We start from the raw sequence: 25175 nt of genomic DNA, 5'->3' as shown, positions 1-25175 counted from the left end.
CTTCTATCCTACTGATTTCTTCCTGTCTTCTCACCTCCCTTCTTCTCCCAGCCATTCCCCATCCACTTATACTTGCATTACTTCCATCCTGTATGTTCAGCAATTCCTTAAAGTGTTCTCTCCATCTGTTCACCCTTTCTCCCTTCTCCACTAGTAATCTACCATTTTTATCTTTCACTCCCCTGCTAACTTCACTTCCACCCTGTCTTACTCTTTTCACCTCTTTCCAGAACATTTTCTTACAGTTCCTCCACTTTACACTCAAATTCCTTCCAAATTCCTTATCCACTCACTTCTTACTCTCTCTTACTAATCTTTTCACCTCTCTCTTTCTTTCTACATATAACTCTCTCTTCCACCTCTCAACTTCTTCCATGCCCCTGTTTCTCATCCATTCATTGTATGTTTTCTTCTTATGTACCACAGTCTGTCTCACCTCTTCATTCCACCACGCTGTTCCTTGCACCCCCCTCCGTCTTCTCTTCCTTCCACACACCACATCACATGCTGCACATATTTCTTCTGTGAATATCCTACACACACCGTCCACGTCCCCCATCTGCTCCAATTTATATTTGCCCAATCGTTTCTCCACTTCTCTCTTATACTCTGCCTTTTTTTCATCCTCTTGTAACCTTTCCATATATATATATATACTGTATATATATATAGATAGTAAGATAGATAGATAGATAGATAGATAGATAGATATAGATATAGATATAAATATATACATACACATATACACTATACTGTTCATTTTATTTGTAATACCCTATGTGCACTATTTATCCTTTTGTTGCTTATAGTTCACATATTGTACTAGAGAATGATATTTTAAATTGCATGTACTGTACATCACCTGTTCTGTAAGAAAAATATTAGTCTACTGTATGTATATATGCTGTAGTATATACACAGCACCTACTTCCTACACACAGCAAATACTCGTATATTTTACTTCAACAGGAATCCCGAGTGTAGGGGATCGTGTTCTGGCATTGACTATGCTAGTCCTTCTGCTGCCTTCACCCCACCGCGACACCCTCAATGCCCTGTTGCAGCTGTGTGCCCGAGTGGTGTCATGTCAGGAGCACAACAAGATGTCCTTGTATAATGTTGCAATGATCATGGCACCCAACCTCTTCCTGCCCACTCATAATCGGTCCCGTCTCAACCTGCGATCAGAGGATAAGGAACAGCAGTTGAATCATGAGGTCAGTCATCTTACCAATCCTTCTGGTACTTTCAGTTTGTTTGTAGTTTAAGTTTATCTTTATGTTTCCCCTTCTCTCATATATCTGCACCACATAGCTGCCAGACATTTGTGATTCGTGTATGAGTTGCTTTGTGGTGATCCTTATATTTTTTTTGTCCTAACTCATGAATATTCTATTTATAACTTGTTACTTTACATGCAATATGTAGGAGCAGTGTCCTTTCCCAGCTTGATATAGTGTTACTCTCAGGTGATGTTACACTGAGCAAGTAGTGAAGTGCTTTCCTGTGCTTCAGAAAACCATTTACTTCAATGGATGATAACCAAATATTCATTATATGAACTTCTGGTGGTCTAGTTGTATCATGCCCTGTATAGTGACAGTATTTTTTGTTTGTAATCATAACACATTCAGTCTGGCGATTCAAACAACATTATTCAGTTTAGGAAAGCCTCTTTTTATTGAAGTGGTCTTGAACAATCTGTAATACCCTAGCTCCTTCAGTCTCATAACATACCTTTATTCTTTTGTAGCTAAAGTACTAGCAGATGCATTTAATCATCTCAAGAGATATCTCTGCAGATGAAGGAACAAAAAATCATCATCATCATCATCCGGACCTACTTTCCCACCCAAGGACAGGATGAGGAGTAGCAATGTCCAGACAGCCAAAGTTGCCCAGTTCAGTGGGTCACACTTTCATTCACTCACCCTTCAAACCCTTGAAATCCTGGCTTCATCAGATAGGCCAAAAAAAAAACTTTCACCATGTTCTGTAACTTCACATATACCTATCCGATGGAACCAATCCGAACCCTGTCACGTTAAAAAGGGGTACCAAATCCCTGGTTTTGCTCTTCTTTGCAAAAAATTCATCCAGCCAGCTTGGTCTCTTGTCAGTCCCTTGGCATCACCAACTTCCATACCTCTCTTCCTCACACATTCATCCACCATATCCCTCCACCTTCTTCTTGGCCTGCCTCGCCTCCTCCCTCCTTCAGATTCGCTTGGATATATTTTTATCACCACTGTTGTCATCCATTTTCTTCACATGACCAACCTTAGTACCAGAGCTGGGCACTTCTGCATTCTTTCTTGCAAACCGCAAATTCTGCAATTGCAGAAGTGTGATTTTGTTTGCAGATTTGCATTTGCAATAAATTATATGCAAAAGGTTTTGCATTTGCAGAAGTGCTTCTGCAAATGCAAACCTGCTCGCAAACCAGCCTAACCTCTGAGAACTTTGAGCGATTTGTTTTTATGAAAAGCAACATGGACCTGCTCAAGGTGAGTTGTCTCAGTCGATGGAGGAGTCTGACTGTGACTGAGGGGTGAGGACTGAGGAGGTTAGAGCCGAGGAATAGAGGTAGACTGTTGTGTCAATATGTCAGGTGTGAGCTGTGAAGTGTAATAATTTAATTCATTTACTACAGAACTGAATGATTTACCCTTGTTTTGTAGTAAAGCAATCTAATATAATGTACTAATATTCAAAATATATACTGTATTTTAGTTTTATTAGTTTTACTATAAATATAATTTAATAGATCCCATTCAGTACTTCAGACAATTTCCAGACTTCATTAAGTCACCCATTGTGAGTCAGAATAGAGTAAGTAAAGATATAATTGTAGTGGATGAGTGACTAGAGATTATTTTTAACCTCTTGATTACTAAAAATATTCTAAACTTAATAAAATCCTCTAATGGTATCCAGAACAAAATGAACCTGATGCCATGGTACTGAAAAGGACACAAATGGTTTGTGCTTGCATTTGCAGAACCGCAAATTTCAAGACGTTTGTAGATTTGCAGGTGCAGAAGGTAATGGTTTGAGTTTGTGGATTTCTGTTTACAGAAGTGAATTTTTGTTTCAGTGCCCATCTCTGCTCAGTACATTCTCTTCATTTCCAGTGTCCACAGACTTCCTCACTCAGCATCTTTCATGAATCACATTATTCTATATCCTTTCCACTCTCTGTACTCCACATACATTCCTCAGCAGTCCCAACCCAGGAACAAATTATCTCCAATAACCACTTCAGTTAATTAATGCCTTTTATTGTATTCTGGTTAATGGTAGATGATTTTATTCAGCCTTTGAAAGACATCTTAGGGCTGAAAGGGTTCAAAACAATCCCCCATTTATCCTGCTTTGGACTGAAGTGATTCTGTACATGTATGCACAGCAATAACAAAAATATCTGTTTGACCACTGTAATAATAACTAGAAAATGATAATTGCCATTAGCAATTTCAGTGACTCACCACGTGACAAGCTGTCGCTGGTTGTGGTGATTTCTACACCCTACATACAGTGAGCACTATGAAGTGAAGAGCTATTTAGTAGGGGCCCCCTAGAAGAGTGTCAGACATGTTGGGTGAAGGTGAAAGCAACAAAATCCTCGCAGAGCAAAAATGGTGGAGCCCAAACTACTTTCCGTTGACCCTTGGGCGATCTCAGAAACTAGTGGCCCAATAGTCATTTCAGACCTGCTCCCTGACCTTGGCTGTGTTCCACAAAAATTTCAAGTCTGTATCTTTAGCGGTTCTGAGAATCTACGAATAGACTAGTTTTTCTTTTTCTTTTCTTTAATGTAACTGGAAAACCAATACTGGGAACTGGATGATACTGGGTCATATGAAGCCACCAGCTGGGGGACCCAGATGGTCAGGTATGATGGCTGTAGCTTTGAAATTGTGTGAATACAGGCATACCCTGATATCCGGCGGTGTGGTGTACCAGTGGGAGTGTTCAGACAGCTAGTTGACGGATATCGAAGTAGTTTTCCCCAAAAGATGCTGCAGAAAAGCCAGAGATGCATTCCAGACCCAAACCCAACCTCTCATATACCTTACATAGTCAGTAGGGACTGACACAGAAACACCATGGGTAGTGTTATTATTCTCATAAACAGTACTGTTGCTAAAAAATGGGACATCAAACATCACAAATGCAGGAAGGTAAGGTGGTGGAAGGTGTGGTGCTGAGATCCAGTCAAGGCAACAAACACAGTGAGAGTGGATGAGTGTGGACCAGGCAGACAGCGCGCTAGTGAGAATGGGGGAGGGTGAGGGGTCAGGGAGGGAGACACACCTGGCAGCGCTGAGTCAGTCTATACTGGGTAGCCAGGCAACTTTGACAATTTGGTAGGGAGGCGGACAGCCATTTTTGCTCAACTGGTGGATTAGGTTCTATTACCAGCACACAGCTCGAGAGGCCGGCTGGGCGACTTTGAACGTTCGGTGAGAAGGCGGACAGCCGCTTTTGCTCAGCTGGTCAGGGGTGTTGGAGATGGGGGGAGAAGCATGGGGATGGAAGGAGGACGGAGAGAACTGCATGCAACATAACATCTGCATTTGGATGCGCGCATTTCAAACCTAGGGAGCACCAGAGTGTTTGAACTAGCGAAACATCGGTCATTCATATTGTGGGAATGTTCCCCAATTTCTTTTGTTCTGTGTAACAAGTGTTCGGTTTTGGGGGCACTGGATATTGGGGTATTCCAGTATGAGCAATTTACTTATTGATAAGAAAGAATAATATATATGAGTAGCGCCGTGGGAGAATAATCCATTTAAGAGGAGCTTGTGGAGTCACGTGGAGAGACAGGCTGACGAATGAGGATATAAAGGAGCGTTGTGGTGTTGATGTGGATGTGATAGGAAGCGTTGTGAGGAACACACTGAGGTGGTTTGGCCATGTGGAGAGGATGGAGGGTGAAAGACTGACGAAGAGAGTGTATGTGAGTGAGGTGGAGGGTGGAAGAGGGAGGGGGAGACCGAGGATGAGATGGAGGGATGGGGTGGAGAGGTATATGAGAGAGGGGGGTGTGAGTTGGGAGCAGGGTAGTGAAATGGCGGGGGACAGGGCGACTTGGAGGCGATTTGTTTGTGGCCACCCCAAACGGGATTGAGGCGTCTGGCAATAGATAGATAGATAGATAGACTACCCACCAAACCCCGATTTCCCGCTCAAACGGCAGCCAGATGCATCCTTTACCATGTGGTGGGAGATGGATGCTTCTCTCTCTGTGCTGATAGGGTAGAAAATGGTATAGAATAACAACTTGTGCCGGCCCGTATGACAGATTGTCACAGGATGTACAACACCACCGAGAGAGAAGAATCCAAGCACCAAACGGGGTGGCGTGGTGGCCGCCAGCCAATCAGAGCGTCAAAAGGAATGACGTGCTGTGCCGTCACAGCCAGCCAGCCAATGGCGCAGAGCCTGATGCCGTGACGTAGGCCATGCACGGCCAATCAGCTTGCTGCGGCTGTCTCGAGGAAGCAAGGACATCCTCAGTCTCACTCTCCCTCGGCCACCATTAACATTGACTCTTGGATTATCTGTGCTTTTTTGGATTTTATAGCCATGGCTGCTCATGATTCTAGCAGTGATGTTGATAGACCGCAAGCTATTGCTGTTCTTCGTGACGTGAGTGATAGTGAGAGTGAAGTGGAGCAAGGAAGTGGGAGAAAAAGGCCTCGAAATGTGGAGTGGGGCAGTGTTGTGGCCAAGGTGAAGCATGATCTAAGCCAAGCCTACACGAGTTATAAAACCAAGAAAGGGGTTTCTGCACGTGCAATTGGTAATCCTTGCCGTGATGGGTGCTTTGGGAAGGTTACGAATGATGGTGTGAAAAAAATATTTAGTGATTTTTGGGCTCTGGGGTCATATGATGCCCAGAATGCATACATTCAGAAAATGGTTAGCCTGGCACCAGTTAAATGAAAGCGTACAAAGAACGAACACAGTAAACGTAACAATACCCATTACAGTAATCACTCCAATATCCGGATCAATAGAGCCATCGGTAGGTTCGGATATTGGTTTTGTCCGGATATTGGGCCCCAGCTTATGGACTTGTACTTACGGACCCTAACACAGAGAAACACCTATACAACTCCCTCCGGACATGCATAGCACCTATTTAACACCCAAATCACACCAATAAGGCACATAAATGACTGAAATAAATGCAATAGACACATAAAATGTGGGTTTAGAAGTATGTTCATACATTAATAAACATTCTGGTACTTATGGACTCTAACCGAACCTAACCTAACCGAACCTAACCGAACTCTGAAAAACACATTCCTACTGCACATGCATGAGGTAAGTTTAGTATGGAAAGAAGTACAGTATGACACTTTCTGGTAAGTATAGTATGGGAAAAAATACAATATGAAACATTCTGGTAAATATAGTATGGAAAATAGTACAACATGAAACATTTTGGCTACTTACAGCAAGTCCCTGGCCACCTCGATGAATAACCGCCTCCTCTCGGACTCTGACAGTAAGAACGATTTCCTGAAGCACTTGCACTACACTCTTCCTGAAGTCTTGCACTGAACTTAGTCACTAACACACAGAAGTCCGTTCTTTTCACAGTGTTCACTTTAGTCCAAATAATGTTCCATTAAATTTAAGTGTTGCACATTAACTTTTCCCAAGTTTTTTAAGTTTCCAAAGCCAAAACAAAGAAGGTTAGTTACGTTAAATTTCTTTTCTACTTAGTCTTTTCTCCCAACTTGAAAACCTTAACACAACACACCGTTTTTTTCACTGCACAACACTCAAAATTCCCGTGTGGTCTAGTGGAGAAGTTCTTGCTGTTTATTCACTGTCAGAGCCCGAGAGTATCACTGGCAGGCGTCCAAGGGGTGCATCGGTGGGTAGTGGTGATGGCGTACCTACTACAGAAGACTCTGAAGACAGCCGCAAACTCACGTCGAGCGGTGACTCCACTGTAGCTGATGTGCTGGGCTGTGGCTCGGAGCATGAGGGCCTGTCTTGGGGAGGCAACGGAGTGGAACCAGGGCTTGGCACAGCGGGGGTCACGGGCCTGAAAAACTGTCAATCGTTGACTGACGCAAGGACCGACGATTCTGGCGATTGATGATGCGCTGCCGGAAAGCACGCACTTCCTCCACGAGTCCCAAGGGCCCCATCTCCCTGTCGCAGTCCGGGTGTTCCAGGTAGTCTAGGACGAACTCTAGATGTTCCCGGAGTGCGCTCAGCTTGGGGATGGCTGGAGTAGTGTCCTGCTGGGCGGAGTCTGCATCATCATCGCCTTCGTCGTCGGAATCTTCAAGTTCGGGACTGACACCAGCAACCGAAGACGCGATCTCGATATCAGACAACGTCTGATACCCAGGATCGCCCTCGTCGTCGTCCAACCACTCACGAACATCGTCCACATCAACATCGTCGCCGTGCGTACGTAGCCGTGCATGGAAGTCATCCACGTCAAACCCTAGGAAATCGTACTCCACATCTGTTCCGAGAAGCAGACGAGACCAACCATTTTCAAGAGTTTTCACAGGGACTTCCTTCCATGCACTAGCCCAGTTGTACAGCGCAGACTTGATGTTGTAGCGGCGAAGGTTTTCCAAAGTCCGCTTGCCTCGAGTGTCACGTCCTTCCCTGCGCTCGTCCTCGTCCTCGAGAACCACCATCACCTCGTCCAGGAACTTCCGACGGTACAGGCGCTTTGTTGCCACGATCACTCCTTGGTCCATTGGTTGAATGAGAGCAGTCGTATTAGGTGGCAGAAACATGCACCTAATACGGCCATTCTCAGCAACCAAGTCCTTGTCGCACGGGTGGGCAGGTGCATTGTCGAGGAGAAGGAGAGCCTTTACCTGGTCGCGAGGAATTCCCAGTGTCTTCGTCTGGTAATGTATGACCTCCTTGACGAAGTGATGGTGAAACCAGTCTTTGAAAATCACAGCTGTGAACCATGCTTTCAAAGAATGGTACCATACGACAGGAAGGACATCCATCACCCCACGAAGGCACCGAGGCTGCTTTGCACGGCCAACAATAACGGGCTTAAGCCGGTGCATGCCGTTAGCATTGGCACAACACAAAGCAGATATCCGTTCCTTAGAAAGCTTGCGGCCAGGTACACGCTTCTCCGTCTCATCGGCGAGAGTGTTCGTTGGCACCGAGCGATAGAATAGGCCAGTTTCGTCAGCGTTATAGACTTGACCGAGAGTGAGGCCCTCCCTGTCGATCAAGCCTTTCACCTTGTGCCGAAACTCGTCCACTCCATCCTCGTTAGCGTCCAATGCTTCGCCATGTGCTTTACGGTTAGTAAGGCCATGTCGCAACTTGAACGCGAAGAGCCAACCCTCGGATGCCTTGAAGTCTAGGGCGTCGTGAAGCCTTGCAAACTTCTCAGCAGCAGCCTTCAGCTCCGTTCCACGTACCATCACACCAGCTGCACGTTGCTGTCGATACCAAATCAACGTGGAGCGGTCGATCTCTGCATACTTGGGAGTAAACATAACCTTCCTCTCCACGTTGCGTTTGCTTCTCGACGAGAAGTCAGCCGTGTACTGCATGAGCTTGTCTCGGGAACGCTTGATATCAAACAAAGTCGACCGGGCCAGGTTGAACTCGCGGAGAATGCGAGAGGAAGACCAACCCGCATCAACCTTCTCCAATATCTCCCGTTTCTTCTCCAGAGTCAACACCACTCTCTTCCTTTTCTCAGGAGGCGGGGCCATCATCACACACACTAAGAGTAGGGCAGAGAGCAGCAGGAGGCCTTGCAGCAAGTACGGCACCACCACAAAAGCGAGCACGTGGGCAGCCATGACGAAGAGCGTAGGTCTTGTCGCGGTGAGAGACAGGCGGGAAGTGGGGAGGATGCAGCGGCGCTCTATCGGACGTCGGAGGAATGACGAACCAAAACAATGCTCTCACGCGGCGCGCGCGGCAAGTTCAAATTACGGACGGCAAAAAATTGATTTTTTTTCCAATTTTTTTGGATTTTCGGACCATTTTGGGAATGTTTGATCCCAGGACGATAAGGTTCGGTTAGTGGGGATGTTCGGTTATTGGGTGTCCGGATATTAGAGGGATTACTGTATTACAGTGTGGTGTATGATAAAGTGAAGACTACAGTGTGCAAGGAAGGTTTCATGGCAATGCACGCCATTGGTACGACACGGCTTACAACAGCATTGCGTAAGGTGACGAGCACAGTTATGCTTATTCCTGACCAGCAAGGACGGCATGAACCAGCAAACAAAATAATCGGGAATAAGGCTCTTCGTGTGAGGGAGCACATTAAACTTCTACCTGCTATGTCATGCCATATAGCAGGGCTAACGCTCCTCAAAGAAAATACCTGGAGTCACACCTTACCATTGAAAAGCTGTATGTGTCGTACATGGAGTGGCTCCTTGACATCTATCCTGGTGAAGAAATAGTGAGCATGCATTATTATTCTGATGTGTTCACAAAGGAATTTAACATCTCTTTTAAGCCACCACGCACTGACACTTGCACCACCTGTGACACCTTTGACGTCTGTATTGCAAATGAAACTGGCAATCAGGCAGAAAATCTCACCCGGCAAAAAGAGGAACACCAGCGGTTAGCACAGCAGGCACAGGACTTTCTGAAGAAGATTGTATCAGACAATGACCCCGAGACTCGTGCAATCTGTGTTGACTTACAACAGACTCTACCCACTCCCAAGATCACCGCTAGTGTTGCTTACTACAAGTGCAAGATGTGGACCTACAACCTGTGCATCCACAACTTGAAAACCAACACAAGCACTATGTACATGTGGGATGAGACACAAGCAAAGCGGGGGTCATGTGAAGCTGCAAGCTGCATCAAACACTGGATGGACCATGAGAGCAGCATTGACGACTTTTCACAGCTGGTGGTCGTCTCAGATAACTGTGCTGGCCAAAACAAAAACATTAACTTGATGATGTATTACCTCCGTGAACTCCACTCCAGGCGCCTGTTCTCTATCGACCATGTTTACCTGGTGCCAGGCCATAGCAACATGGCCTGCGATCGCGCGTTTGGCAATATTGAGAGGCATCTTAGATGTGTGCCAAACCACTATACGCCAGACGACTATGCTTACCACATTGCACAGTCTGTGTCACGGGGGTACAAAGTGGTGCGCATGAAGCAGGCCATGTTTCTGAACATTGGTGTGCTGAAGGACCACATCACCAAACGCCAGGCACCAGGTAGCACATTCAAAGATGCCCGCAAGCTTCTCTTACGCATCAGTTACAAGGAAGGCTTCATCATCAAGTCAGACTATGGGACTGACAATAACTGCATCGAAGTCTGACTGATGAAGGGAAGAGGAGCCTGGTCCCGTGACAGGTTCAACCTGAGTGCCGTCCCCCTCCCACCCCTGTATGACACTCCCCTCCAGCTCACGGAAGACAGGCTCAATGATCTTCGTAGCTTGTTCACCCTCATGCCAGACGACAAGAGAGCCTTTTATGAGGGCCTTCAAGCTGGCAGAGTCGAGCACAACGTCGCCTTCCCTGATGAGGATGATGACTTGCTTGATTATTGCAACTAATCCTGGGGGGATGGGGGGGGAGGGGGGATGAATCAACATTCAACAGTCAAGTCACTCCAGTGTGGTAAGTACCCCTAATATTAGCATTATAATCATGTCTCTAATCATTCTTTGCAGGAAAAGATGACATTTAGCTGAACTCTTCATGCACATGATTGGTATTATTAATTAATAATAATTACTAAATAAGTATTGTCATAAGTTTTTTTCATACCATTATGAAGCTGATGCTTTAAGGTTTACTGTATTCTGATATGTGAAACATAAAAATCGTAGGGTTGATTATTGAGATTTTTTACATTTCTTAAAGGCAAACTTTAGGAGCGATTTCTGCCATTTTTTAAAAAGGGCGCTTGGATTCTTCTCCCGTGGCGCTACTCATATATACAGCTACTGCAAATTGACCTAGGACCTCCCCCACAAGGTATTAAAAAACACAGAAATCATAGTATATCACAATGTTTCTTCATGAAATGCTATTCATTAATATGAAATCATGTTTCCCTTGTTTTTCAGGACCAGTTAGATGCGTTTTAGCATGGAATCACTTAGATCTCTAAAGTAATCTAAGGACATTTCTTTGCACCAAACATTTGTCAGTTCAGTCGTGATGTTGTCCAGACTGAGTGTCTTCTTCTCTGCCATGATTTTCTTCATCTTTGCCAAGCAGTTTTCTATTCGATTTAGATCTGGACTGTTGCCAGGCCAGTCGAGGACCTCAATCCAATTATCCTGAAGCCATTTTGTCACCTTTCTTGACTTGTGACATGGAGCTGAATCGTGCACGAAAAAGTCACACCAAAAATAGCAAAAAAGTATAACAAATGATCTTTCAGAACTTGAATATACCAGCCACCATTCATCATCAAGTTCTTAGGAGGAAAGCAGAGGCCTCCCCTTCCCATTTCACCTGAGAAATGCCCCGATACCATTACTGATTGTGGGTACTTAACAGTCGGCACCGTGTATGCAGGGTCATAACAACTACGCGAGGCATGGTGATGAACCTTGGCAAAACACACCTGGAACACTTGAAATATGCTTTCATCGGAAAACATAACTTTTCTCCACTCATCCGATCTCCAGTGTGCATACTTCTTGGGAAACTGAATGCTTTGCTTCATGATGTGGTCAGTGAGAAGCGGTTTCTTGGTTGTGGTGCGGCTTGGCAAACCCAGCTCCTTCTCCAAGCGGTATTGGATAGTTCGAATTGAGACGTCTTGTAACAGCTGGGAATGCATTCTCTTCATTTCTGTTGCTGTCAGTCAAGGATTCTTGATAACTTCCCTCTTCAGAAGCGTATCTGTACCTCTGGAAGTCGTCCTCTTCTTTCCACCGCCATGCTTGTGCTTTGGTATGATATCAGGTGGCAGGCCACGCACTGCAGCAAGAATCTTCATGACGGTCGAATTTGTGCATCCAGTACGTTCACAAATCGTGTTGACAGGGACATTATCCTGCCTCCATGCAATGATACGAACCCTCTCATCCCTTGAGCAGTACTTTCCAGGCATGATACCTCGACTTTAGGAAAACAACAGGGTAAACAGTAATGCATACTGAAAAAAGAGGGAGCTGCAAGCTCAGAGCGATGGGAACATATACATGTACTTCCACTCTTGTTTCTGGGCAAGCACTGATGTGTTGAGTGTTTCACCACCTCCTGCCAACACCAGAGGAGTTGCCAGTTACTTCTTGCCCAAAAATTCACTTGGTAGAGGTGGAAACACAGGCAAAGACACACAATTCTCTCATAGCAATTCTGTGTGTAGGTCCTAAGTCAATTTGCGGTGGGTGACCCACTGCAAATTGACTTAGGACCTACACACTGAATACCTGCGGGAGAGTTATCTGTCAGTGCCCTGTGTTTCCACCTCTACCAAGTGAATTTTTTGGGCAAGGAGTAACTGGCAACTCCTCTGGTGTTGACGGGAGATGGTGAAGCACTCAACACATCAGTGTTTGCCCAGAAGCGAGAGGGGTAGTATGTGTTCCAGTCGCTCCGAGCTTGCACCTCCCTTCTTTTTTCAGTATGCATTACTGTTTGCCCTGGTATTTTCCTAGAGTCGAGTTGTCATGCCTGGAAAGTACTGCTCAAGGGATGAAAGGGTCCGTATCATTGCATGGAGGCAGGATAATGTCCCTATCAACACAATTTGTGAGCATACTGGAGGCGCAAATTCGACCGTCATGAAGATTCTTGCTGCAGCACGCGGCCTGCCACCTGATGTCGTACCAAAGCACAAGCACGGCGGAGGAAAAGAAGAGGACGACTTCCAGAGGTATAGATAGGCTTCTGAAGAGGGAAGTAATAAAAAATCCTCGACTGACAGCAGCAGAATTGAAGAGAATGCATCCCCAGCTGTTACAAGACGTCTCAATTCGAACTATCCAACACTGCTTGCAGAAGGAACTGGGTTTGCCAAGCTGCACCGCAGCCAAGAAACCACTTCTCATTGACCGCATGAAGAAGCAGCGCATTCAGTTTGCCAAGAAGTATGCACACTGGACATTGGATGAGTGGTGAAAGGTTATGTTTTCCGATGAAAGCTCATTTCAAGTGTTCCAGGTGCGTTCTGCCAAGGCTTGTTGTCCTGCCTCCCGTAGTCGATATGCCCTTTCTTACACAGTGCTGACTGTTAAGTACCCACAAGCAGTAATGGTATGGGGGTGTTACTCAGGTGAAATGGGAAGGGGAGGCCTCTACTTTCCTCCTAAGAACTTGATAATGAATGGTGGCTGGTACATTCAAGTTCTGAAAGATCATTTGTTGAACTTTTTTGCTATTCATGAGTGTGACTTTTTCCTGCATGATTCAGCTCCATGTCAAAAGTCAAGAAAGGTGACAAAATGCCTTCAGCATACTCGGTCCTCGTCTGGCCTGGCAACAGTACCCATCTAAATCTGACAGAAAACTGCTTGGCAAAGATGAAGAAAATCATGGCAGAGAAGAAAACACCCAATCTGGACAACCTCAAGATTGAACTGACAAATGTTCAGTGCAAAGAAAATGTCCTTAGACAACTTTAGAGATCTAAATGATTCCATGCCAAAATGCATCCAATGGGTCCTGAAAAACAAGGGAAACATGATTTCATATTAATGAATAGCATTTCATGAACAAACATTGTGATATACTATGATTTCTGTGTTTTTTAATACCTTGTGGGGGGAGGTCCCAGGTCAATTTGCGGTAGCTGTATGTATGTGTATATACATACATATTATATATATATATATATATATATATATATATATATATATATATATATATATTCACACACACATATATTTACTTATATGTATGTGTGTATATATGCAGTACAGTATATATATATATATATATATATATACACAGGTAGGCCCTTAATTCACGCGAGGGTTACGTTCCCAGACCCTTCGCGTATGTGGTAAATTCGCGTATATGTTCTGCCCTTGTGTGCACATAATTACGCATGTCTACTAAGTATAGTACATCTGAATAATACTGTTTATGCACTACATAGACCTTATAAACTAGCATAAAGTATGAAAAACAACAAAAATGTAAGAAATTTAACACTGAAACCTGACAAGCACAGGCATAGGTGGAGACACTTTCAGCAGTCTGGTGCACAATCCCTCACTGCCTCCCATGTGCTACATTCTGCCTTCTTTATTGTCCAAACAGTTGACTCATTCACCCCAAACATACGGTTCCAATCCAGTTCACAGGAGTAGGTGGAGACACTTTAGCACAGTCTGGAGCACTAGCCCTCACTCCCTGCCCTATGCTACGTTCTGCCTTCTTTATTGTAAGAATAGTTGACTCACCCCAAACACACGGTTCCAAGACAATTCACCATCAAATCATGGATGATTCCCTGTCATTCTATAAATATACTTATTATTGATTAATTAATACTTTAATAACTAATTTTCAGGGGGATTTTATAACTCATATAAGTAAAAAACTAGTGTACTGTACTTGTTAAATAAACTGGTATGTAAATAAATGACAGGGAATCGTACTGATGGAGAATTGTCACCGACATTCCTCCCTTAAGTTTGTCCAACACAACTTTCTTGTCAGCAACATCACGTTACAGTCCATTTTGGTGTGTTACCACATGCATCACTAGCACTACGCTTAGGCCCCATATTGGCAGACAAGGCAAGCAATTACTGGAAGGCAGAATAATAAGCCACAAATAATGATTCACGAGTCACGCATGGTTCGACCGTTGGATTCAAACTGGCTGTGTGGTGCGTGGTAGACCAACCTCCCACGCACACACACACACACATACACATGTATGCACAGGGGCAGCAGGTAGGCATTTTTATATTTTATTTGTTTCTCTTGTATATTAAAATTATTCATTTGAATACTATAATTTAATGTTTTAATTATTGTACGAAAAATTCGTGGATAACTGAAATCGCATGAAAAAAGTTCGCGTGAATTAAGGGCTTACCTGTATATCTATCTATCTGTCTATAGCCCGACGCCCTAATCCCGCAAAGGGTGGCCGCAGACAAAACACCTCCAAGTCTCTCTGTCACCCACCATTTGACTACCCTCTTCCCAACTCACCCCCCCCTCCCTCATATACCTCTCAACTCCATCCCTCCACCTCATCCTCAGTCTACCTCTCCCTCTCCCTCCCTCCACCTCACCTACATACACCCTCTTAGTCAGTCTTTCATTCTCCATTCTCTCCACATGTTCAAACCACCTCAGTGTATTTCTCCTAATCCTCTCAACTACATCCACTCCACAATGTTCCTTCACTTCCTCATTAATCAACCTGTCCCTCCTTGTCACTCCACATGCTCCTCTCAAGTAACTCATTGCCACTACTCTCACTCTTGATTTGTTCCCCTCTTGCAAGGTCCACGCCTCACTTCCATATGTCAGGGTCGGGATAACAATACTATCATGGAGTGACTTCTTGACTTCATACGTACCTCTCTATTTCTCATCACTGCTTTCAGTGAACCAACAACCTTCCTTCCCTGCTGTACCCTTTCACACACTTCATCCCCCAAAGTTCCATCCTTACTCATCTCACTACCTAAGTACTTGAATGCACTCACATTCTCCATATCCTCACCATCCAACTTCACTGTACATTCTGTGACTTCATTCCTCTCAAACACCATAACTTTACTTTTATTTACATTAACTTTCAGCTTTCTCCTCCTACACACTGTCCTAAATTCATACACCAAACCTTGCAACTCCCACTCATCTTCACTCAACAATACTGTATCATCAGCAAACAGCAACACTGGAATCTTCCAAATCTCACCCTCATTCATTAGAGCCACCCCCATATCCACTGCCCTACCTTGCACCTCCTTTACAACCCCATCCATGTATATATTAATCAGCCATGGAGACATCACACAACCCTGTTTCAGTCCCACATTGAGATCAAAGAACTCACTCAGCTCACCATCCACTCGCACCGTAGCCCTAGCTCCTTTGTACATACTCTTCACAGCATTCAACAATTTCCCATCCACTCCATATATTCTTAAAACCTTCCACATACCTTGCCTATCTATTCTGTCATAAGTTTTCTCCAAGTTCATGAAGGCAGCTAACATACATATATATATATATATATATATATATATATATATATATATATATATATTAATATATATATATATATATATATATATAATGTTACGGAACAGAGAAAGATAATGTACACTTTAAGTGAGAATACGAAGAGTCACTACTGTCCTGTAAAGTTCCAGGTTCAAAACAAAAGAGTTAGGTAAAATTACAAGTTAAAGTTTAATGCTTAAACTAACAACAAAACATTCAGGACTCATAAGGATAATGTAATGGCAAAAACAGGTTAAATATATGGTTAACTGCAATAGCCTCTATTAACACGAAATTAGCAAGAGTAAATTTATCTAAGTCAGCCCTGATAAAATGAGATACCAGATAATACTCAGTGAATGCCAGATAAATAATTACAGATACAAACTATTATCAAAAATGACTGACATAAAGAACCCTACATGAATTACAAAAACTTCACTAGGCCTACAAATTAAACTTATGCTATACAGTACAAGAAAAAATGCAATAACAGTAATACTCAAATTACACACAGCTGCTAGATGTTTGGAGATTTCTTGAGCACTCACAATAATAATATCTGTACAGGGGAGGACAGAGATGTGAACAAAATGAGGAGCAGATCTAAGTGGCAATGATGCAGAGACTGAGCTCATTATATAGGGGCCAGCAGAGCCTGATACAACTTGTAAGAGGACGCGCAAATGAAAGCCATGGGGACATAGAGTTCACAATCCCGCTCTGGACAACAGAGAGAACGACTTACTCTACTATAACGGTAGAAGGGGGGGACTGAGGCAGAACACGCTCGTGATCAAACATGCAGCATACTGTGCGTTAAAATTACACAAAGGATGATGAAATCATAGGCTATGTAACAATATATATATATATATATATATATTGTGGCAGGTGGGGGCACTCACCATCCACTTACTCAATGTACTGCTGCTGTCTGGTGTCTGCCCTTTTCTCTCCTCTCTCCATTCCTTCCGTCCTCTTCCGTCTTCCTTTACTTCATTCTTCTCTTGTCCTTCTGCCTACAGGTAACTTTACACTTCCTCTTCTGTCTTTCTTTCCTTCATTCTTTCCTCTTCCTTCTGCCTGTGGGTGACTCTATACTGAGTGACAAGCCAAATGGTTTCCTGTACACCAGGAAACCATTTACTATGCTGGGTGGTAACCATAAAACCAAATTTTGGCGCCTGGTGGTTTAGTGAGTTATTATTGCGCTCCAATCGGATTGAGCCGGTGAAGATTTATATCCAAGGGATGGTTGGGGTTGATTGCTCATGTAATGCCACTCAGGGATGAGTGAGGTTGGTCACTCTCATCTTTAATGTCGGGACCAACTGCTCAGCCCCGGGCTCCTACGCTCCTCATGGGGCAATGTAGGATTGGATGATGAATGGATGGATATATATATATATATATATATATATATATATATATAATTTTGTTTCATTTCATTTCATTTTTGAAGGCTCCAACATGCTTGCATGCATCGGCCTTGGTCACCTAATGGCGGCTGTCCATGCTGCACAATCTATGGCAGCCTCCCTCTCCAGTCCCTTAACCCTGAGGTCACATTTAATGACTTCGTCCCAGGTCTTTCTCAGTCTACCCCTTGCAACCCCACTCCCAGTATTTATACTTCTCATCCTCTGCACCCGATTATCGTCCCCCATCCTCTCCACATGCCCAAACCATCTCAGTCTACCTCTCCTCATCACAACACCAATACACTCCAATCCCATCCTACCTCTCAACTCTTCCATCATAAACCCAGCCCCCCTAGGCCTTGCACGCAGGAATGCATTGCACATCCACCTAATCATTGTCATTTCTGTATGTCTGAGCCTGTGAATATCCTCTTCCTTTACTGCCCAGGTCTCACTACAATACTGTATCACTCTCCTAACACATGCAGCATACAAAGACCCCTTAGCACATAGGGAGAGTCCTCTCAGTGTCAGGAGAGGCAACAGCTCCCTGAACTTCTTCCAACCACTTCTTACCCTAGCCACAGAGCTAGCTCCAGCCCCACCTCCAGCACACATCATGTCTCCCAAATGACAAATTTCTTCCACACACTCAAGAGACTCGCCAGCAAGTTCAATCCTTTCACACCTGAAAATCTCCACCTGCTCTCCCCGATACGCCGCATACATAAAATCAGCATTATCTCACAGTCTACCTCTAATACCACTGCATCTCTTGTGCACCCACTTATCACAAACACTGCACAAGATGGAATTGCTTTCCAGTCCCTTGTGGCAAAGTACACATGGCCACTCTCTCTCTCCTTTAACTGTACTGCCTCCAACCCTAGATATCATAACATTTGTTTTATCTGCATTTACTCTTAAGCCCTTGTGCCACATACCATCTCTCCACTTCCTAAATCTGTCCTTAGCCTCCCTTTCATTCTCCGCAATCAACACCAAATCATCAGCATACAACATCTCCCATGGGAGTTTGTTTCTGAAGTCACGTGAGGGGGTTTCAAGTACCATGATAAACAACATGGGACTCAAAACTGACCCCTGATGCACACCAACATATATATATATATATATATATATATATATATATATATGTATATATATATATGTGTGTGTGTGTGTATATATACAGTATATATTTTTCTTAGGAGGGGGCACTTACCATCGACTCACTCGATGTAGTGCTGCTCTCGGGTGTCTGCCCTTTCATCTCCTCCCTCCTATCCTTCCTTCCTCTTCTGTCTATCTTTACTTAATGTTTTCCTCATCCTTCTGCCTACAGGTGACTTTACACTCCCTCTTTTGTCTTTCTTTCCTTCATTCTTTCCTGTTCCTTCTGCCTGTGGGTGACTCAACACTAAGTGACAAGTCAAATGGTTTCTTATACACGAGGAAACCATTTACTACGCTGGGTGGTAACCTTATAACCAAATTATGGCACCTGATGGTTTAGTGGGTAATTGTGGCACTCCAATGGGTTTGAGCCAGTGAAGGTTTATATCTAAGGGTTGGTTGGGGTTATTGTTCATGTAATGCCACTCAGGGATGAGTGAGCCTGGTCACTCTCATTTAAATATATATATATATATATATATATATATATATATATATATATATATATATATATATATATATATATATATATACTGGTATATATATTTATATATATACAGTATATATATTTCTGACCACTACTTGGTGGTGGCCAGAATTAGGGTTCAAGTAAGATGGAGGAATAGAAGAAGGGAAAGACAAGAGGAAGGAGTAGTTGCAAGGAGAGTGGAAAGGTTACAAGAGGATGAGAAAAAGGCAGAGTATAAGAGAGAAGTGGAGAAACGATTGGGCAAATATGAATTGGAGCAGATGAGAGACGTGGAAGGTGTGTGTAGGATATTTACAGAAGAAATATTTGCAGCATGTGATGTGGTGTGTGGAAGGAAGAGAAGACAGAGGGGGGTGCAAGGAACAGCATGGTGGAATGAAGAGGTGAAACAGGCTGTGGCACAAAAGAAGAAAGCATACAATGAATGGATGAGAAATAGGGGGCGTGGAAGAAGTTGAGAGGCGGAAGAGAGAGTTATATGTAAAAAGAAAAAGAGAGGTGAAAAGATTAGTAAGAGAGAGTAAGAATAGAGTGGATGAGGAATTTGGAAGGAATTTGAGTGTAAAGTGGAGGAACTGTAAGAAAATGTTCTGGAAAGAGGTGAAAAGAGTAAGACAGGGTGGAAGTGAAGTTAGCAGGGGAGTGAAAGATAAAAATGGTAGATTACTAGTAGAGAAGGGAGAAAAAGTGAGCAGATGGAGAGAACACTTTAAGGAATTGTTGACCATAGAGGATGGAAGTAATATGAGTATAAGTGGATGGGGAATGGCTGGGAGAAGGAGGGAGGTGAGAAGAGAGGAAGAAATCAGTAGGATAGAAGTTGTGGAAGGAATGAAGAAAGTTAAATCGGGGAAAGCCCCAGGAATTGATGGAGTGTGTGGTGAAATGCTGAAGCATGGGGGAGAGATAGTAGTAGAATGGATGTGGAAGATGTGCAGATTGGCCTGGGAGGAAGGTAGAGTCCCGGAGGATTGGAAGTCAGGTATAATTATTCACTTGTACAAAGGAAAAGGGGAAAAAGAAGTGTGTGGTAATCATAGGGGCATTTGTCTTCTTAGTATAATAGGAAAAGTGTATGGTAGGATACTTATTGACAGAGTTAGAGAAAGAACAGAGAAATTAGTTGGAGAAGAACAGGGACACTTTAGGATGGGAAGAGGTTGTGTAGATCGGATATTCATTCTTAGATCTTTAGTGGAAAAGTTTCTAGAGAAGGGAAAGAAGTTGTATGCGGCTTTCATGGATTTGGAGAAAGCAAATGACAGGGTGGATAGACAAGGATTGTGGAAAGTGTTAAGAATATATGGAGTAGATGGGAAGTTGTTGAATGCTGTGAAGAGTATGTACGATGGTGCGAAGGCTGCTGTGCATGTGGATGGTGAACTAAGTGAATTTTTCTCTTTGAAAGTTGGGTTGAAACAGGGATGTGTCATGTCTCCATGGTTGTTCAATCTGTACATGGATGGGGTAATAAAAGAGGTACAAGGTAGGGTAGTGGATGTTGGAGTGGCCCTGGTGAGAGAGGATAGTGTTTGGAAACTCCCTGTACTGTTGTTTGCAGATATACTGTGTTGTTGAGTGAAGACGAAGGAGAGCTGCAAGGCTTGGTGGATGAGTTTAGGAGAGTGTGTAAGAAACGGAATCTAAAGGTGAATGTAGGGAAGAGTAAAGTGATGGCCTTTTAGAGAGGTGAAGTCAGTGAATGTACAGCGAGGTTGGATAGTGAGGAATTGGAAAATGTGAGTACATTTAAATACTTGGGTAGTGTGAAGAGTAAGGATGGAGGTTTGGAGGGTGAAGTGCTTGAAATGGTACAGCAGGGAAGAAGGGTTGCTGGTTCTTTGAAAGCAGTGATAAGAAACAGGGAAGTGAGCATGGAAGTGAAAAAGTTACTACATGACAGTATTGTGATACCAACTCTAATGTATGGAAGTGAAGCTTGGACGTTGCTGGAAGGACACAAGTCAAGAGTGAGAGCAGTGGAAATGAGTTATTTAAGAGGAGCCTGTGGAGTCACATGGAGAGACAGGCTGACGAATGAGGATATAAAGGAACGTTGTGGTGTGGATGTGGATGTGATAGGAAGCGTTATGGGGAACACAATGAGGTGGTTTGGCCATGTGGAGAGGATGGATGGTGAAAGACTGACAAAGAGAGTGTATGTGAGTGAGGTGGAGGGGGGAAGAGGGAGGGGGAGGCCGAGGATGAGATGGAGGGATGGGGTGGAGAGGTATATGAGAGAGGGGGGTGTGAGTTGGGAGCAGGGCAGTGAAATGGCAGGGGACAGGGCGATTTGTTTGTGGCCACCCCAAATAGGATTGAGGTGTCTGACAATAGATATATATATATATATATATATATATATATATATATATATATATATACAGTAACACCTCACTATAACAGACTAATTGGGGCTGAAACCATTCTGAAAAATGCGAAATTCCAATAAAAGCAACATCCGGACTTTTTCCGATATATCAGACATTAGTCCGGATCGCATGAACAGTTTTTAAACTGTTTTGACTGCCATTGCGATACTGTACTGTGTTATAACTATACTATATTAAACAAATGGCATAATACAGGTAAGCCCTTAATTCACACGAGGGTTACGTTCCCAGACCCTTCGCGTATGTGGTAAATTTGTGTATACATTCTGCCCTTGTGTGCACATAATTACACATGTCTGCTAAGTATATTACATCTGAATAGTACTGTTTATGCACTACATACACCTTATAAACTAGCATAAAGTATGAAAAACAACAAAAATGTAAGAAATTTAACACTGAAACCTGACAAGCACAGGCGTAGGTGGAGACACTTCAGCAGCCTGGTGCACAAGCCTTCACTGCCTCCCATATGCTACATTCTACCTTCTTTATTGTCCAAACAGTTGACTCATTCACCCCAAACATACGGTTCCGAGCCAGTTCACAGCCGTAGGTGGAGACACTTTAGCACAGTCTGGTGCACTAGCCCTCACTGCCTCCCGTATGCTATGTTCTGCCTTCTTTATTGTAAGGACAGTTGACTCACACCAAACACACAATTCAGAGACAGCTCATCATGAAGTCAATTCACCATCAAAATATGGACGATTCCCTGTCATTCTATAAATATACTTATTATTGATTAATTAATACTTTAATAACTAATTTTCAAGGGGATTTTATAACTCATATAAGTAAAAAACTAGTGATTGTACTTGCAAAATAAACTGGTGTGTAAATAAATGACGGGGAATGGTCCTGACGGAGAATTGTCGCCGACATTCCTCCCTTAAGTTTGTCCAACACTTTAACTTTCTCTGTCAGCAACATCACTTTACGAGTCCATTTTGGTGTGTTTCCACATGCATCACTAGCACTACGCTTAGGCCCCATGTTGGCGGATAAGGCAAGCATTCACTGGAAAGCAGAAAAATAAGCCACAAATAACGATTTGTGAGTCACGCATGGTTAGACCGTCGGATTCAAACTGACTGTGTGGTGTGTTGTAGACCGACCTCACACACACACACGCACACACACACACATGCATATATTTATGCACACAGGCAGCATGTAGGCCCCAGGAATTGATGGAGTGTGTGGTGAAATGCTGAGGTACGGGGGTGAGATTGTTGTGGAGTGGATATGGAAGTTGTGTAGATTGGCTTGGGAAGAGGGAAGGGTTCCAGAGGACTGGAAATCAGGTATAATTGTTCCTCTGTACAAAGGAAAAGGAGAGAGAGAAGTATGTGGTAACCATAGGGGTATTTGCCTTCTTAGTGTGACTGGTAAAATATATGGTAGAATACTCATTGATAGAGTTAGGCATATGACAGAGGAGCTAGTTGGAGAAGAACAAGGGGGATTTAGGAAGGGAAAAGGGTGTGTAGATCAGATATTTGTTCTAAGATGTTTAGTAGAGAAGTATCTAGAGAAGGGAAGGAAAGTGTATGCTGCCTTCATGGACTTGGAGAAAGCTTATGACAGAATAGATAGGCAAGGTATGTGGAAGGTATTAAGAATATATGGAGTGGAGGGGAAATTGTTGAGTGCTGTGAAGAGTATGTACGAGGGAGCTAGGGCTACGGTGCGAGTGGATGGTGAGCTGAGTGAGTTCTTTGATCTCAATGTGGGACTGAAACAGGGGTGTGTGATGTCTCCATGGCTGTTTAATATATATATGGATGGGGTTGTAAAGGAGGTGCAAGGTAGGGCAGTGGATGTGGGGCTGGCCCTAATGAATGAGGGTGAGATTTGGAAGCTTCCGGTGTTGCTGTTTGCTGATGATACAGTATTGTTGAGTGAAGATGAATGGGAGTTGCAAGGTTTGGTGAATGAATTTGGGACAGTGTGTAGGAGGAGGAAGCTGACAGTTAATGTAAACAAAAGTAAAGTTATGGTGTTTGAGAGGAATGAAGTCACAGAGTGTGCAGTGAGATTGGATGGTGAGGATATGGAGAATGTGAGTGCATTCAAGTACTTGGGTAGTGTGATGAGTAAGGATGGAACTTTGGGGGATGAAGTGTGTGAAAGGGTACAGCAGGGAAGGAAGGTTGTTGGTACACTGAAAGCAGTGATGAGAAATAGGGAGGTGAGTATGGAAGTTAAGAAGTCACTGCATGATGGCATTGTGATCCCTACCCTGACATATGGAAGCGAGGCGTGGACCTTGCAAGAGGGGAACAAGTCAAGAGTGAGAGCAGTGGAAATGAGTTACTTGAGAGGAGCATGTGGAGTGACGTGGAGGGACAGGTTGACGAATGAAGAAGTGAAGGAACGTTGTGGGGTAGATGTGGATGTGGTTGAGAAGATTAGGAGAAATACACTGAGGTGGTTTGGACATGTGGAGAGAATGGAGAATGAAAGACTGACTAAGAGGGTGTATGTAGGTGAGGTGGAGGGAGGGAGAGGGAGGGGTAGACCGAGGATGAGATGGAGGGATGGAGTTGAGAGATATATGAGGGAGGGGGGGGTGAGCTGGGGGGAGGGTAGTCAAATGGTGGGTGACAGAGTGACTTGGAGGCGTTTTGTCTGCGGCCACCCTTTGCGGGATTAGGGCGTCGGGCTATAGATAGATAGATAGTATATTAAAATTATTTATTTGAATACTGTAATTTTATGTTTTAATTATTGTACAAAAATTTCGTGGATAACTGAAATCGCGTGAAAAAATTTGCGTGAATTAAGGGCTTACCTGTATATATAATAATACTATATTATACACTGATAAACATGTCCTTTATTTACCTGATCATGGTGAACACAGCTGAAGTGGTCAGGCAGTCCAGACTGCTTCTGGCTTTGTCGGACTTTTTCTGATATATAGGAATTTAGTCCAGTAGCTCTTCGAGTCTGATAAAAGTGAATTCCGGTCTATTGAAGTCCGTTATATCAAGGCTTTACTGTATATGTATGTATATATATATATATATATATATATATATATATATAGATAGATACCGGTATATATATATATATATATAATTTCTCTGTTCTTTCTCTCTGTCAATAAGTATCCTACCATACACTTTCCCTATTATACTAAGAAGACAAATGCCCCTATGATTACCACACACTTCTTTTTCCCCTTTTCCTTTGTACAAGGGAATAATTATACCTGACTTCCAATCCTCCGGGACACTACCTTCCTCCCAGGCCAATCTGCACATCTTCCACATCCATTCTACTACTATCTCTCCCCCATGCTTCAGCATTTCACCACACACTCCATCAATTCCTGGGGCTTTCCCTGATTTAACTTTCTTCATTGCTTCCACAACTTCTATCCTACTGATTTCTTCCTGTTTTCTCACCTCCTTCCTTCTTCCAGCCATTCCCCAGCCACTTATACTCGCATTACTTCCATCCTCCACGTTCAACAATTCCTTAAAGTGTTCTCTCC

General features: G+C 43.5%; 1 protein-coding gene across 1 annotated transcript in view; it reads left to right on the top strand.

The window, feature by feature from the left end:
- The window catches only part of LOC145399811 (rho GTPase-activating protein conundrum-like), a 234665-nt gene that overhangs the window by 126981 nt on the left and 82509 nt on the right, over positions 1–25175 (top strand). Inside the window, exon 13 of the mRNA XM_080272372.1 lies at positions 970–1217. Within this exon, the coding sequence (XP_080128498.1) occupies positions 970–1217 (248 nt within the window). The remainder of the gene's footprint in view (positions 1–969; positions 1218–25175) is intronic.

This window comes from Coenobita brevimanus, chromosome 50 (genome assembly GCF_032717465.1).
Source record: "Coenobita brevimanus isolate Jiangsu-jjx chromosome 50, ASM3271746v2, whole genome shotgun sequence".
NCBI lineage: Eukaryota > Metazoa > Arthropoda > Malacostraca > Decapoda > Coenobitidae > Coenobita > Coenobita brevimanus.
The sequence above is the reverse complement of the archived record's forward strand: the minus strand, read 5'-3'. Positions and strand labels throughout refer to the sequence as shown.